Below are 17,607 nucleotides of genomic sequence, written 5' to 3'. Positions count from 1 at the left end.
TGAAATGGTCGCGCCTGCTGATGGAGTGGTGACAGGTAAAACCTCCACCCACATAAAATGAATTGTTCAATCCATCTGCTTGAGAGATACAGCTTCACTAGAAATAAGGCTGTGATTCTCGAAGCCCGAACGTCTGTGCTGCGTGCGTGCGCGTCTGTTTCACCGGTGTTTCTACAAATTGATTTCTTTAGAAACGTCAGCCTGCTGTGGAATAAATATGGTAATTTTCAATTCTCAATTGACACTTTGGCGTTTACAAGCGTAATGTAGGAAACACGGGGAGGCTGGTCTTTGGTAATATCATGTAGCCTGCTACTCTGCTCAGATGGAAGGATAAGATCCATCAATCAATCAATCAAATCTTTATTTCCAACAACAGTTGGGGGTTCTTTAGGCGAAAAGTGGCAGTAACACCACTTGACAATACCTAAAGGCCCACGTGCATGACAGCGGCATAACGATTCATACGTTCAAAAACAAATTTACCGTAATCAAGTACAAAATGCAGTTTAAAAAATTTTAAGAAGAGGTTGTGCAAATACAACAACGGAACAATAGAACAAATAAAGTCAATATATAAGCACACTCCAGAACAGTTGTACACTATAGTTGAAATATTCAAAGTTCACGTGAACACCCATCTCATAACATGACGAAAATAAACATGTTACAACGAGTAATGAAACATACTTGATCATGTTCGGGCAGTATAAAAGACATTAGACAAGAGTTACAAAAATTCGCGCATTTCTTTTTTGTAAACGTAGAAAAGTTGGCGTCTTTCTCTTCATATTTATTAAGTAGGGACGGCAGTGTGAATCTAAGAGACTGCAAAAAATAGGCCGTGCTGGAACGAGGAACAAGCCACTTGTCGGTGCTGCGGGTGCGTGAATCAGTGTAATGCATGCTTATATGAGATAAATCTTTAATAAACACTTTGAATTGTTCGTTTGGGAAGAAATAAGCATAACCCTCCATGGTTGCTCAGTGGCTGTGGTGTTAGGCTGCTGAGCACGAGGTCGCGGGATCGAATCGCGGCCATGGTGGCCGCATTTCTATGGGGGCGAAATGCGAAAACACCCATGTACTTAGATTTAGGTGCACGTTAAAGAACCCCAGGTGGTCGAAATTTCCGAAGTCCTCCACTACGGCGTGCCTCATAATCAGAAAGTGGTTTTGGCACGTAAAACCCCATTATTTTTTTTTCGAAATAGGCAGTCATTAAACGAAAATCGAACAAGCGTTTCACGCTGAATATGTTATAGCGGGTAAATAATGTAACTGTAGAACTATTGCGCGGGACGTTTGCAATATACCGAAGTGCTCTTTTCTGCAATAGGTGAATTGTATTTATGTTACTAAGGGTTCTGGTGCCCCAGCCTAACAGGCAGTAATTTATATGGGAAGAAAACAGAGCATGATAAATGTGAAGTTTAGCATTTTCTGGAAGAAAACAGAGCATGATAAATGTGAAGTTTAGCATTTTCTGGAAGAAAGTGCTACATCGTGACAGAACACCAGCAGCACACGATAACGATTTAGTCAGTGATTCAATATGAGACGTCCATGTCATATGAGCAAAAAAAGTCACGCCCAGAAGTTTATCATTCTCCACTATTTCGACGGGTAATCCCTCAAGCGTTAATGATTGGTTCACGTTGACTTCAGTGCCTCGGGATCTGAAAAAGACAGCTTTTGTTTTTCTCGCATTTATTCGTAGGCTATTAGCTGTGGACCATTGCAGCACATCTGGAAGTACACTTTGAGTTCTCGCAACAATTTCAGTTGGATCTTGTGCAGAAACAAAAATACTATTGTCATCCGCACAGAGCAGGAATGAGGCGTCATTGCTTATCTTAACAATACCGTTTATGTAGATATTGAAGAGCATTGGTCCTAAAATGCTTCCTTGAGGTACGCCACAAGAAATGGTTTTAGAAGGTGAAAATCAGTTAGCAATTGAGACGGATTGTTTTCTCTCAGACAGATACGAACTAAATAGTGAATTAGCTTCACCACGTACCCCATAAGCACTTAATTTCCCGAGTAAAATGTAATGGTTTAGGGTATCGAAGGCATTGCTATAGTCAATGAAAACGCCAAGTGTAAGCTTTCTTTCTTGGATGTTATTAATTATCAGTTCTTTTTGAGCTAACAGTGCAGTCTGTGTAGATTTACCACGTTGAAAACCGTGCTGATACTCCGAAAGTATATTGTGTTTGTTAAAGAAGCTATTTACACGGCAGAATATTATCTTCTCTAATCCCTTGGATAATACAGGAATTATAGAAATTGGTCGGTAATTATTAGCATCATTAATATCTCCACATTTAAATATAACAGAAACGTTTGCGATTTTCATGAGATTTGGGAAACAGCCAGACTTAAAGACTAGATTCAACACGTAGGTTAGACAAGGAGCAAGGAGGTCAATTACGTGCTTAATCGTCTCTACCTGGAATCCATCGACATCGACAGCTTTACTGTTTTTTAGGGAAAGAAATGTGCATACTATTTCTGCTTCATCTGTAGGTGCGAGAAAAATTGTATTAGTATTATGGTAATTAATGCGAGTTTGGAGCAATGCTTCCCAGTGGTTGCACCGCATTAGCAAAGTGCTCACTGAAGTGCTCGGCTAGATGCACACCGGAAAGTTTGTTCCCGCTAATGGTTATTTCCGTTAAAGTATTCTGACCCGCTTTGCGGTTCAATGCCTGATTGATGGCTTTCCAAACTTGGTTTGGGCGCCGTCGACAGATGTCAGAAAACATGTGGTTATAATAGGCGGCCTTTGCCTTTTCCAGCGCGGCAGTTAGGTTGTTTCTGTAAATATTAAAGGCCTCAAATTCCTCAATATCGCGTGTGCGCAAAAACTTCTTAAAAAGGCGACTTTTTTTCTTGATCATTTTGATATACTCGCGCCCAACTCAAGGTTTTCTTTTTTTTTCTGTTAGCTTTGGTGCCTACGTAAGAAAAAGATGTGTTGTAATGACTAGTGAATATAGATAAAAATTCACGATAGCTCTCATTTGGGTCTAGCTTACGGTAAACAGAAGACCAATCTTCCCTCAGCATACGCATGCGGAATGAGGTCATATTTTTGCTAGACATACATCTATGTTTAACGATATGCTGGCAAGTTATTTCATTTTCAGTAGTTTTAGGAAAACCAATAAAGACAGGACAGTGGTCACTTACGCCGACGCATACCGTGCAAGCTACGCTTACATCAGTGTCTATGCTGACGATAAACAAGTCTAGTGTGGACTGGCAAGTTGTCGTTACGCGTGTTGACATAGTAATGACGTTATTGTAGCCACCAGCGTGAAGTTTGTTAAGGAATTCCCGGGAGGTCAAATTATCCTTGAGAAGGTTTATGTTAAAGTCGCCACATATTAGAGTGTTATACTGATGAAATGTTGAGTATTCTAACATTTCCTCAATAAATTCCAGGAATACACTCATATCGCCAGACAGTGGCCGGTAAAACGCCACGTACATGTTGATATTGCTCTTTATGCAAAGCACTTCATAATCAGCAGTAACGCACGTAAATTCCGGGATTATGTCGCAGAGCATGTGTTTTTTACGTGCATTGCCATTCTGCCACCACGGCGACCACTTCGATTGATAAAATAATGATTGTAGTCAATCATATTTAACATGTCGCTTCCTTCGTGATACCACGTTTCAGTCAACATTATCACGCCGAACATGAATTTGAATTCATTAAAGAATGTGCTTAACTCATCGAGCTTAGTGGCGGCGGAACGTACATTGAGGTGAATGGCAGGGAAAATGCCCTGCGACTGCGCCGGAAGTTTAAGTTCACATGGCCGACAAAACTCTTGATTCAGCATCGCGTGTACAAGGAAACGTAAGACAGATTATAAGCATAAGCACCCTAGGCAATCTTGACGAGGTAAGAATCTGTTTCAATGCGCACCACTTGACTGGACTGTGTCTTACGCGCGAAAATCCTCCCATTCTTAGTCCACACAAACTGCCACTGATTCTCCCGTATTTTTGCAATTGCCTGTGCAAGCAGCCGCTTCAGTGTCGGACAGAAATGCTCATTCACGAAGATATGGGCTTCACTGGAGATTCCTACGTCACGATTCCGAATGCGGCTCTTGCGGGCTTTCTCGACAACATGATCCCGTTTCTGCTTGCTTTTGAACTGAACAATAACGTTCATTTTGCCCTGCTCACGAGTCGGTACTCGGTGGCGCACTTCTATATCGCCAGTAGAAATGGGTTCGCCAATGACACCACCAATCTGGCCTACAAGATCAATGATGTTTTCATTTTTCTTCTCAACGAGCCCTTTTATTTCCACATTCGACCTGCGAGAGTACTGCTCACCCTGAACAACTCGCTTCTGCAGCTCTACAATGATTGACTCATTTTCACTGCATTTGGCCTTCAGCCTGTCGTTTTTCTTTCTTAAGCTCTCTCTCTCGGTGCGCCCTTCCATTAACTGTTGTTTCATTGTTTCAAATTGCTTTTCCATGAATTCAAGCCCCTCTTTCATTTGTTTCATCTCGGAACGTAGTTCGCGCAGGTCAGAGCATGCATCCCTTTCCTTCTGTGACATCACCAAGTGTAGAAAGTGCAAAATGTGCAAAAAGAAATTCAATAAGCAAAATGACTCAGCAATTTGGCAGCGGTGACAAATAAAACAAAATAAAACGCGTCTGTAACAGACAGAAAAACAGCACCAACCTGTAGTAGAACAACCACTCTGATTAGTCCTGCGCCTACTGGCTGTCACCGCTGCCAAAAGCTACGATGAATGGCGAGCGCTTCCTTTTCTATTCTTGCTGATGCACTGTGGGTAGCTTCCGGGTGATGCCGATGCGTTGCCTTTCGTAAACCTTCAGTGAAGGGCACCTTGCACCTAGCGGTTCGTCGCGGCAAGTCTCCGGGCTTAATGGCAATGTTAATGGCGCAGTGGTTAGCTGCAGGGCTGCTTCCGATGCTGCGCCGCTTTCAAGCTTCCGGTGAAGGACACCCTCGTGCTAGCAGCTCCTTGCGGTGAGTCCCAGGTTACCTGTAGTAGAACAACCCCTCTGATTAGTCCTGCGCCTACTGGCTGTCACCGCTGCCAAATGCCGCTAAGATGCGGAACAGAGGGATGTGAGGGGCGAAGATGAGAGTAGGCGGTAGGAAGCGATTGTGCGACCATACATGTTCGTGTCCGAATGGCCTATTCTCGTCGTTAAATTTAGGCCTGTCTTAAAAATTCCAAGAGAGCCTTCATGACTCGCTTTGTTGATATTATATCCAGCCAAGGGCCCAGTAACGGGTTTTCGTTCAACATCTTGTTAATAATTGGCGCAAACGAACAGGTCAGTACCTACTGTTCCCACTCATATTTGGGATAGGCAACAAGCATGTGCTTCACTCTCTCTGGCATATTGCACGTGTCGCAGTCCGGTGAACTCGTGCGTCGGATGCAATGCAAAGATTGTCAGGTAAAGGCAATTCCTAATCTAAGCTTGCGCAGGAGGCTCGCATGACAACATTGTATCCCGCACGGCTTCAGTATGCACCCTAAATCCCTAGATCTCGTCCTAAGAGAATCTAACATATCAAAGCATTTGTGACAACTTACTTATTGTGTCCATTACCTTGCTGCCTTTTTACGCACAATCTAAACGTGAAGAGAATTGCAATCTGGCCTTGAGCACGAGGAGTATGCGGTCATTAGGGGCATTTTTGCTGTTGCATCAGCAAGATCAATCCTGGGTATTCCGCGGCGCCCAGTAGTCTACGGGTATACCATATGGTGTGCTTTCCTTTCAGCAACAGTGTGGAGTCCCGCAACATCATGGGATAGAAAATAGTGTTACGTTTTCATCCCGACACATCGAGGTATTTGCAGAGCCGATCTTCAGTCTCGTAATATGGTGCAGTTATGAGTGCGTTCGTGTGAACTGTACCTGATAGCTTCTCGAACCGCCACAATTTCATTTGCAGTTGATGTAGTCCTGTGTTCCAGCCGATATCTTCGAACGACATGTTTTGAGCAGGTATAACAACGGCCACAATTAAGGCGGATGATGTCACCGTACCGTTCCTCCATACGTGCATGGAGTTCCCATATTATTTCGATATAGTATGTTCGGGTGAGAATTACCTGAGGCTTGATGGGGGGAGGGGGGGAGCAGCGGGGGACATTTAATTTCGTTTTTTTTGTACTGTCCGCACATCGCTGATCGGTGAAGGCACAATGTGACTGTCCGTCGTTGGGCACGATCGTTGATGACTACGAAATCATTGCTGTAGATCCGATAAATCCTGTTCGATAAGTCCGATAAGTCCTGTTCTTCACTATTCATTAATACACTTCCCCACTGTGTGTGATAGGCTCTAAAGACACCAGCTACGATGCGAGGTCCAATGCCGTTTTCTATGAATAATAATAGGTACGGGGTGGCCAAAACGTTTTGGTCGTATATAGCTCCAATAACAAAAAATACATGCTGCTTCAGCTTCGTGATCTCACAGCCGTCGACATTATGGTCGCGGGTCAAGCGCGTGTGGGAAGTATGTTACATCGCGACGTATACAGAACAGTACTTCGTTGTTATAATTTCCTCGAGAGCAGAGTTGAACGTAACCAGACAGCCTGAACAAAGAGGCAATATTCTGCTCGTACCTAACCATTGCAGATAACTTGTACTTGAACATACACTGTCCAAAGTCAGATAGGCAAGCACGTAAACTTCTTGCATACAACTGCACGGAAAGAAAACAATGTATGCATGCCATCGTTTTTCGCTGTAATGTCACCAAAAACGGCTCCAATACAACCAAGAAACTAACAATCCCGTTCGCGCGTGGCGTATTTAACACCACTGCGATAAGGGTCCCCTGTGAGAAGCAATCAGAGAAGCGTGAGAAGCAGTCAGGGATCTTTGAATGCTATCGCGTTCTAATCTTAAAGGCGAAGCTTAAGCGTCCCACAAATTTAAGGCCAGTAATCAGCTCGCGAATTGTACTGGAAAGTTCCTTCAGTAATAATTACCTTCTCTTTCACGCATTCTTCTCCATCTGCGGCCTCCTTACGGTAAGAAGGGACTGTGCGTGTTTGGCTGGTCTCGGTCTTAAACGTAGCCAGTCCACATCTGAACTATAAATGGAGCTAATGCAACCCGTGACTCACTATTGTCCATAGAAAAATCTACATCAAAAGATGCTGGCCAGTTTTTCGTTAACTGAATCAAGTGAGAAGGCAAAGTCTACTGCTTTGAAAGGCGTGGATGCGCACTACTGCTTGAACTGTCACATCGGTGCCGTGAACGGCGTTTCATTTTGTGTATGGAATTGGCAGCCTCTTTTTGAGTAGACTTGTCTCCTGCTTTATCATTTTACAGCGAAGGTGTTTGTGGCTAGGTCCTGGCGGATCTCTTTTGCGTGACACAGATCAACAATATTTCATACGTAGGCCGATCCCGAAGATAGCGCAATACCGGGCCGACTAGCGGCGGAGGTGAAGCAGGCGTTAATCACTCCCCATGCGAGGGCCGATCCTGAAGCTAGTGCAACGCAGGGTCGACCGGCAGCAGAGGTAAAGCCGACATTCAGCAGTCCTTATGTCTGGGCCGATCCAGAAGATAGCGCAATGCCGGGCCGACCCGGGTGGAGGTGAAGCAGACGTTAAACCCTCCCCATACGTGAGCCGATGGCGAAAATAGTGGAAAGCCGAATCGCCCAGCGCCGGAAGTACAGGCATTCAGCACTCCCCATACGTGGGCCAATCCCGAAGATAGAACAATGCCGGTCGACTCGCGGCGGCAGTTAAGCAGGCGTTAAGCACTTCCCATGCGTGGAAGGACGCCGAAAATAGTGGAACGCCGGGCTGACTGGCGGCGGAGGTAAAGCAGGTATTGACTCCCTATACGTGCGCCGATACCGAAGATGGTGCAAGGCCGAGGCGACCAGCGGCGGAACTAAAGCAGGCATTAAGCACTCCCCATAACTGGGCAGATCCCGAACATACTATTATCCCGGTCTCACCCGCGGGTGAGGTGTAGCAGGTGTTAAGCACTCCCCATACGTAGGCCGAAACCAAAGATAGTATAATACGGGCCGACCCGCGGCGGAGCTGCAGTTCGACATTAAAGGGCCCACATTCAGAGCTCCGTTGGTCATCCTTCTTCGCAGAGTGTAAGGGTACGGAACTTTTTTTTAAATTTGTTTCTTCTATCACCTTTCATTCCCTTTAACCCTACCCCAGCACGAGGTAGCCAGCCGGTACTTAGAGACTGGCTTACCTCCCTGCGATTTCTTCCTTTTTCTTTTCTCTCCCTCTCTTTTCTATCCCCATCCTCCTAAGGACACGCCTTTCTTCTGCGATTTTCGGGTGATCTTCCGTAGCCTCCTGGTGTGTTCCAGAGCGAATTACGCACTTGATGTCCTACGCATTACAGTTATTCGCCTGCTTAAACATTATTGGTCAGTGGCCTAATGTATAACTTTATATAGCGTGAACTGAGATGCCGTAAATTTAGTACATATTGTGATTGGAAATGCACGAATGATATTCACGTTTGCAAGAATAATAAACAGACTATAGATGCTTGACATCATTGCTTATTTCAGAACAGGTTATGAGATAGCCAGAACCAAATGAAGCTTTTGTTGTTGCCTTTAAGAAAGATGGAGGGCGCTTAAGTTTGCCTTTAAGAGTGGAACGCGATAGCATTCATAGATCCTTGACTGTTTCTCACGCATCCCGGCAACTGGAGCGTATGTAACCGTAATGTTTACCGGGAAACGCTGGCGTGAACTCTATACATGAAGAGGGGCGTTTTAGTAGAAACACGGCCTCCTTTGTGGGCCGCGATGCGGCGGAGGCGAGCGCCATCTGGAGGTGCTGCAAGGAATCGCGCGCTCCACTCCGTGGCCCCCAAGATACCCACGCGTCTGTGCGCGCTAATGGCGGACGCAGTGACCTGTCTATGAATGGTATAAATGCTGGAAGAAGGGTTTCTTTGAGTTTTCGCGTAACAGAACTCAGTTTTCTCGTATAGTCAAATTACAGTGCGGCGCTATCTCGTCTGTAAGTTGCCTGTCAGTCATGTTTTACGGTGTTTCTGCGTATTTTGCTTGAAAAATTCAATTAGTTCAGTAGCTTCCTTGCGCCACATGGAGGTCCTGAGCATGAGTGTTTCGAAAATCTTTTTGCCGAAACAACGTCCGACGCAGGACACCGGAAGCCTGCACCATACACCGACGCGGGTCGTTGACGCCGGATTTTCTGCGACATGGAGACCTTTACGCTATCGCATTACAACTCTTTCACAACTGCATTGAATAACAGTGGCCCCCATACCCAAAAACATGCACCCTGAATACAATAAAGAAAGGCGAAAAGCACGCGCACAACATATTAGAGCAATGTATGAAAATAATCCCACGTACAACACAATATACACGGACGCAGCCACGTATTCGAACGTGCACTCGAACGCCAGTGATGCCCAAAAGAACATCAGGTGGTACGCAGTGGCAATCGTCGACACGAAAGCACAGCAACAATTTACGGCATCCGTCAAGGCAGGTACTCTGGCGGCTGCCGAAACTTTCGCCGTGGCAATGGCCCTCGCTCACGCGGAACGCACGCAAAAGAGCGTCACCATAATAACAGACTCACAAGAAGCATGTCGCCTTTTTCTCAGGGGCCACGTGACCAAAACATGTCACTTAATAATACCGACGAAATTCGCCCATCATCACCGGATCCTATGGTGTCCAGGTCATACAGGCCTTGAGGGGAATGAACTGGCCGATTCGCTAGCCCGAGGTATTATTAACCGGGCCGACTCGACTGGGACAGCCCCAGGTAGCCACGTAATGACCCCACTGCAACGAATGCCTGTGAGATTCTCGCTCATTAGCGTGCAACCAGGAAAAAATACCCTCCCCCTCACCCACAACTCAGTGGAGAGGAAGCCGCCAGCTGGCACAAAATTACAGACTGGGGTATTCCCCCACCTTAAATTACAGAATGCCATGTTCCCCACTCGCTACAGGCCCGCCTGCCCGTGGTGCGGAGGCATACCAACATTACAACACATTACTTGGGATTGGGAATCACACCCGTTTGATAAAACACACCACACAATGGAGCAATGGAAGGCACAGCTAACCAGCTCAGACCTGGCGGAACAACAGTCCTTCATAAGACAGGTCATGCGGGCGGCCGAGGCCAGCGAGGCCTAGGACTAAAGGGTCTCCGACCACTGCACGTAAGTCGTTTAAGCCAATAAAAGTTTCTCTCTATTCACAACTGCTCTCGAATCGATTTTTCTGGTGAGCTCAGAAAACTTTCGTGAGCTCTCTGGCACTCTGCGTAGGCCGTCGATGTCATACAACGTATTAAAATCAAGCAAAAAGTACATGTTTATTCAAGCTCAGTTGATTGACGTACACGCTGAGTATGTAAGTGCGGCCACTGATCGCAAATCTGTTATTCATTGCCTAATATTTATCATATTGTCTTCAATTATCATCTTCGCTCCCTTGTCGGCGATCATCATGACGGCAGCATTGATGTTACCCGCTGGGATCCTGGGCATCACTGAGGCGTCGATGACTCTCACATTTGTAACATTTTTCACCCTGCGTGGCAAATATAAGAAAATAGGTTTGAATAAAACCATTCCGTTTGGGGCACTCATTAGCTGGGCTGCAGCTATTTTACTATCTGAATTTAGCTTATAAATCAATATGCAAGTTCACGAATACCTGTTTTTCTCCAATAATCTATCGCCGGTAATATAGTTGATTGACCTTTACCACTCACATTTGACCTCTTGACTGTAGTGTTGAAAAAAAAAGTCATATAGCAAATTATGAAAAAATATAAGTCGCCTTGGTAACCCTGAGTAAAACTCAATTCACTGCGTTTTCTTTTGAACTTGCACTTCTTTCGGCACGAGAGCGTGGAGTAATTAATCGATGGCTATCGTGCCGGGCATTTCTTTTACCCACTAACCTTTAGCGCCACAGACATCAACAGCTAAGCACCAAATAGCTCAGCGTCGCACTTTGCTTCGAGTAAGTCTTTGTGTTTTTCACTAGAAGGTGCCCGACCGAAAAAGTACACCTTATTTTTGATCATGCCGGTTTTCTTCTTGTATAAGTGCGTATCTTATTTATTGGTCCTATTGGCTCACGCCGCGTCCCTTGTCCGCTAGATAGGCCTTCTCTTCTTCTGCCGGTCTCCATAAGTTCGACGCAGTCCCTCAGAAGGAATTTTTGGGTACCGGAACATAGGTGAGGGGCAGCGGTTAGCCAAAAGAGTGGGTGCATTTTCCGTGGGAGCTTGTGGCTTTATTTTCCACGGAAGAGACAAGAGGATGGATATTATAAGTTATTTATATTATAATATGGCCCCTGTTATTAGCGATTCACATTCACTTAGTAGAACTTGCTGTTGGGCTAATTGGTAACTCGTCCTTTTCAAGTAATTAGGCGCAATTTTCGCACTCTCGCATTCACGCACACACCCACACACGTATCCACGCAAGAACACCCCCACACAGAGTGCTCTCTCTCTCTCTCTCTCTCTCTCTCTCTCTCTCTCTCTCTCTCTCTCTCTCTCTCTCTCTCTCTGTGTTTGTGTGTGGGGGGGGGGGGGGGGGTTTCTCGTGAGGGTGGGTGTGGAAGGTGCGTGTGGAGGGTGCGTGTGTCGGTGTGGGCGTGAATGCGAAAGTGCAGAAATTGCGCCTATATAATTGCTTCAATATTCCATTCCCTTGACCAGCGTTCGCTTGGTGATGGTGATCAGATGCGAAAATATAACCCTATGATCAGACAAGCGCTGGACCAATAGTGACCGTGTATTTACGGGATGGTTTATTAAAGGTTGGACTGCGACACATTCTAACGAGACACACAGAACAGAAACACACACCACAGAGCGCTCAGTGTTGTGTGTTTCTCTTCTGCGTGTCTCGTCAAAATGTTGCGCAATGGAACCTCTAATATGCTGTATCAACAGGCCTGTCTTGAACCTTGACGAGATGGCACCTATCACTCGTCAATGATCTCAGGTTCCTGCTTCAGACAGCTCCACATTCGTCAACACAGATAAATAAGGGGTGGCATAGATCAGAAGTCGGCCAAGCTTTACACTTACTGCTACTTAAGGCCAAGTTCTGGCGATATGAGCCCGAAGTTTGGTCAATGTTCGCACCCACTGTTCAACAATTGATACGACGAGATGGTAACTAGGATGTCTCTACAAATATTCCCACCGGGGCATGGCATGAATATGTATATGTGCTGGTACCGTAACACAGACCTGAGTTTGTCACGTATAGATGGATGGGACGAACCTGGCTGAATGCAGCGTAGTTAATGGAACTATGTCGAATATGTCGACCTACTTCCTTTTTCATTTCTGGATTTGGCAATCTAGGTGTGGAACCAGTTGCCGAGATCAGTAGCTGAAGAAAAAAATGCTGATAATTTTTTAGAAGCACGAAATCAATTCTTCTCGCTTACCGAGAGCTATAGACATAACCACGAAGATGTTCGGTAATTTTGACACCTGCAAATTACGTGTCTTCTTCAAACTTTCATTACGGTGTTATTAAGTTCTTTTTGATGAATTACCAAATAAATCATCGCTCGCATCAGTATCTGTATGCCCAAATTGCTGTATTATTTTCTGTAAATATTTTTCCTCTTTTTCGTATTCCCACCTTTGCGGATGAATTGTATGTTTACTTCTTTATGCGAGAGTGTTTATGCGAGTGTTATTAGTACCGCTATATTCTTTGTTGCGTGCATGTAACTTTTAGTGTTAATTGTACTAAAAATGTCTTCCCCTCCCCCCCCCCCTTTATGTAAATGGGCCTTTATGGTAAATAATTCTTTTTTCAATGGTAATGGAATGTTCTGGTGATGACTAGCACTTGTGATCTGTCACCCTTGCTACATTTCAACAGGCATGCACTCTAGTATTTGTCTATCCTCCTTTCTTTTTGCTACATGTTAAGGCCGTTCTTTGTGTCATTTCATAAAAGATAACACTGCGAACACGTATTATACACGGCACATACTAATAGTGCTGCCCTGCGTCAACACCTATCGTCGGGCTCATGCGAGGTAGACACTACGTACGTGAAGCTCTGCAGCGGTTTTCACCAGCTTCAAAACTAAAAGGTTACCGATTATCCTAGCAGAATAAGCATAGCCTTACTTGAGTCTCGAGTCCACGACTGAGTTATTGCGGTCGCCCATGGGGCACGTGCAACAGACGTGCTGCCCAGGGAAAGCAGCCTGCCGAACGAAGCAGGATATGTAGTCCCTGGACCAAATAGTGTAATTCTCGCACTGCGGATAAGAGCCGTTCCATATTTTTGCGCCAATTTGTTGCATGGCAGACGTGTTGAAGAGCTCCATCACTTTAAGGGTGCCTGAAAGAGAAGAAGAGAAATATATGGGCTCCATGTTTCATGAGTTAGCATTCTTGGGGTGTGCATCGCGCGCGCGCGCGCGAGCGCGTTTGTGTGTGTGTGTGTGCGTGTGCGTGTGCGCGTGTGCGCGTGTGCGTGCGTGCGTGCGTGTGTGCGTGTGTGTGTGTGTGTGTGTGTGTGTGTGTGTGTGTGTGTGTGTGTGTGTGTGTGTGTGTGTGTGTGTGTGTGTGTGTGTGTGTGTGTGTGTGTGTGTGTGTGTGTGTGTGTGCGTGCGCGTGCGCGCGCGTGTGTGTGTGTGTGTGTGAGAGAGAGACACACACACACACTGCTTTGCTGACGTATCGAAACCAAACGGCAGACGAAATTGGTTCACTGAGTACGTGGCGATATGTACTTGCGTGTCGATCTTCAATGAACCTCTTGCACGCAGACATGGGTCACTGTAGATGCTAAATAAGGTAAGGACCCCTGTTCGAAGAAACTCTGATGCCAGCTTGGAGCACTGTGTATATGCCACTGGCTGTGTGCTGGTCTTCAATGAAGCTATTTGATGACAACTTGGGTCACGGTATGTGCGAGTAGGTGTGGGCCGCTTTTCAATGAGACTCTTTGACACCAACTTGGATAACTATGTATGTGCCACCGGAAATATTCTGCTCTCCAATGACGAAAAACATCTCTTCGGTTTATCCGGCGTTGAGCGGAGTCAGGCCCACGTCACAAGGGTTCCTGAAGGACAGCAGTCCGATGTATTAGCAGGCTGCGCCACAAATACACAGGATATGTGCCACTTGTGTACCTCCTCCGGGTCAACACTTTAGCGAGATGCGCCATGAATGCACTGGGTATGTTCTGCTCTTCAATGAACCTCTCGCCAACTTTGGTCGCTGGGTGCGTGCCTCGGAGTGTGCGGCAAGCGAGAGAACAATTCTCGGCGTTCGCAGACACGGGCGCGCCACGCTTCTCGTCTCGTAGGCCGCGCGCGGACTTCTCGGCAGTGCCACTAGATGGCGTCCACAATGAAGCGGCAGAGAGAAGCGCGGTTGCCGCATGACGCGTTTCTTAGAGCTCGCAGGCAACGGCGCGCCTTGAATTTCGGAGTCCACGCGCAGGCTTCGCGGCGGCGGCGCTAAGTGGCGCCGAGTGTTCTTAGGGAAACGCGAAAGAGAATCCCGCGGCAGTACACGCCTCAAACATAACTCGTTTTGACGGTGGCATTGCGTTGTAGCGCTGTATTGATTCGATACTAAACGCATTGCCGTCGACAGACATCCTAAGATGGGCTCCGCAGCTTTTTTGTTATCCACGACCATATAAAGTCATATAAAGCCGTATAAGGAGGTCCATGGTAATGTTCACGTAGGAAAGCTTTGAAAATGCAATAAAGTTATTCTGTTCTAATCACTTCTAATTCCGCATTTGCCATGGACCATGTTATAGTTGAGACATCTGTAGAAGCCAGCGAGCCATTTAGAAGGTTGTATGTAGCTCGCCTTTGACTCTCACACTAGAGGCGGTGACTATATGCGGCAAGTTGCACAGAATGATTACAAATTCGCGCCACAATGCGAAAAATCAAAAAATAAAATTGTCTACTTTTGTTGGACAAAACTAAAATTTGGCTATGATGCACGCTATATTGGAAGACTTCGGAATCATTTTGACCCCTGGCGTTTGTGTAAGCTACACCCAAGGCACACACGATCGCTCTTGCGTTCCGTTCTCATTGGAATGCGGCTGCCCTTGCGACCATTGCATCCGCAGCATCGTGCTCAGCAGCGTAATTCCATAGCTACCGAGCTATCACGGGGAGTTGGAAATCTGGAAAAACAAAGTTTTTTTCTCATCGTTCAACGATTCTGAGGGTGGCAGCTCAATATCATGGCACGCGGAAGCTTTTATGTCAAAGCCGACAACGTTGCTGCGTTGCAACAAATACGAGACGCTCCTGTAATAGACATTACTAAAGCGGCATTGTCGGTTGAATGGGGCAAATTATTTCAGGTACCGTCAGAATCCTTCCCAGCTCGCTCACGCTCAACCTTATGCTCTCAAGAGAACTGCTTCGTGGTCTAGTTGGTATTCGCTGAAAAACATATTTGCGGAAGATAGAACACAAACAGACATACACAATGACGTCGACGGGCACTTCTCATCTATTTAGTTCCTACTTGCAGCCAGTATGTTTTTCAGCTAACAATATTAGAAGTATTCGGTTTGCAAGTCTCCTGCAAACACAACGCGTAAACCGTAAGAAAAAAGAACAAAACAGACCTAAGCGATTCCTTACAGAACACGGCATTTGGCTCTGACAACATCATTTTCCTACCGTGAAAAACACAACGTTATTTGTTGTCGTTGCCTCAAAGCATGGCACATTATTTTCGCGCGCCTGCTTCTTCCTCAAATAATTGCGCTCACCCACTACAGGCACGAGATAAGAACCAAGCGGTTATTAGCGTTTTCTCCGGGGTATAGGTGTGGAGCCTTATACGAATGTATTAGATAAAGTAAAAATTTGAAAGAAAGAAACTAATATTTATTTACATTTAAAAGGTGATTTCCGTTGTGTAATAACACATAAAGAATAATGTGGATTATTAAAAAGTTATCACGACCCTTCTTTTCGTGAACGCGGCCATGATGATGATGTTGATTATTTGTGGCCACTCCCTTTGTAACGGGTGGGTAGATTGCTACCCAGCACGTCTGTTCTGCTACGGAATAAGTATCTGTATAGTCCTGTTTAGTTTGGCATGCGTTCACATCGTTATGTGCAAATAAACTGGGCTACTACCTCATTTGTCGGACGACGTTTCCGCCCAAAACTAGAGTAGTTTTGGTTAGCAATACCAGCATACCGTACATTGTGAATTACACTTGTCGAGTGACCATCTGCGGAATGCGCGACCGTCCGAAGCAGTGGTAGACGCTGGGTTATAGATCTGTTTGTTCTATATAGCGCACTGTCATAGCATGCGGCATGACCATGCGAGGTCTTGTTGCGGCGTTAGCACATTTTCTTTTTATTTCTGTATTCCTTCTAACAAAAAAATAGGATTGGAACCATTTATTTTGTAGTCGGTCTTGTTGATCCCGTCCTCTACTAAGCATTTGACTATATTAAGGAAATTGTGTCTCACAAATAGCCGGCGGATTCTTTTTATGCGATGCCCTTCACATGCCGTAATATGATGCCCCTATATGAATAGATGCCCCGCTTTCGCCCTGTTTTACAGGGCAAAAACGCAATGCCAAAGCGCAAAGCTTAGATCAGATTGCGTGCTGCTGTGCTATTCGGTTCATACTGAACAACTTCAGTTTTATAGCGCCCACCTTGTTCAGCCCCGTTTCTGTTTTCATTTTTGCGCGAAGTGGCTGTAACTCTTAGAGTCTGAAATTGTTCACAAAGCTTATATGTATCATGCTGGTTTGCCAAGCGCAGTGATTGCTGTGTTAAGTAACGCCATCGACCTCTTACAGGAAGCCAGCATAGACAAAGCATAGTGTTAAAACTACAAGAAATTAAATAAATTAAAGTCTACGAGACTTCAAATGCAGAAGAAAAATGCCGGTGGCTGGTGTAAATGTTTTATAACAATTGGCGCTTCGATGTTTCGAGGTTGCATTGGGTTGGCCGTACATGAGCATGCACTTTTTTGTTTAGTCCCCACTCCAAGCGACCAGCTAGTGAGAACATATTACAAATCACGCGGGCAATTCACAGACGGCGGTTCTCCTCGGTGAGTGAAAACCGATACAGCCAAAATAATTTACACCTACAAATACCACGGCTGATGATGCACGTCGCTTGTTTGCGCACCCAAGAGGAATTTCCGCGTAACGTAGTTGCCGCTGCACCGAAAGGCTACACAGTGATTCCCCGACTACTTTACATTAACTGACATCACCTAAATCTCACGCAGAACAATTTAAAACATCTTCCAATCATTCCGCAGTACGCGATGGCAACACATCCAAGCAACACGGCGCCGGCTCGCACGAGCCAGGGAGGAGGAAAGACTCGCCGCTCGTCATTTCGTCCTCGCCCGATGAAAAGGCCTATACGCAACTTCCTTGCTGCATGACAAAGTAATGCATATTCTGAAATTCGAACTACGTGCGTGGGCAGGCTTTAGCACTCGCAGACTTTCCATCTATGAATTGC

The 17,607-nt window shown here is 45.7% G+C and overlaps 1 protein-coding gene across 1 annotated transcript in view; it reads right to left on the bottom strand.

The window, feature by feature from the left end:
- Window positions 1–10,422: 10,422 nt before the first annotated feature.
- The window catches only part of LOC142590819 (4-pyridoxate dehydrogenase-like), a 62,383-nt gene continuing 55,198 nt past the window's right edge, over window positions 10,423–17,607 (bottom strand). Inside the window, exons 10-11 of the mRNA XM_075703223.1 lie at window positions 13,223–13,439; window positions 10,423–10,632 (exon numbers count right to left, since the gene is read on the bottom strand). Coding sequence (XP_075559338.1) covers window positions 10,485–10,632; window positions 13,223–13,439 — 365 coding nt within the window. The 3' untranslated portion in view covers window positions 10,423–10,484. The remainder of the gene's footprint in view (window positions 10,633–13,222; window positions 13,440–17,607) is intronic.

This window comes from Dermacentor variabilis, chromosome 8 (assembly GCF_050947875.1).
Source record: "Dermacentor variabilis isolate Ectoservices chromosome 8, ASM5094787v1, whole genome shotgun sequence".
Taxonomy (NCBI): domain Eukaryota; kingdom Metazoa; phylum Arthropoda; class Arachnida; order Ixodida; family Ixodidae; genus Dermacentor; species Dermacentor variabilis.
This window is presented reverse-complemented; position numbering and strand designations above follow the sequence as displayed.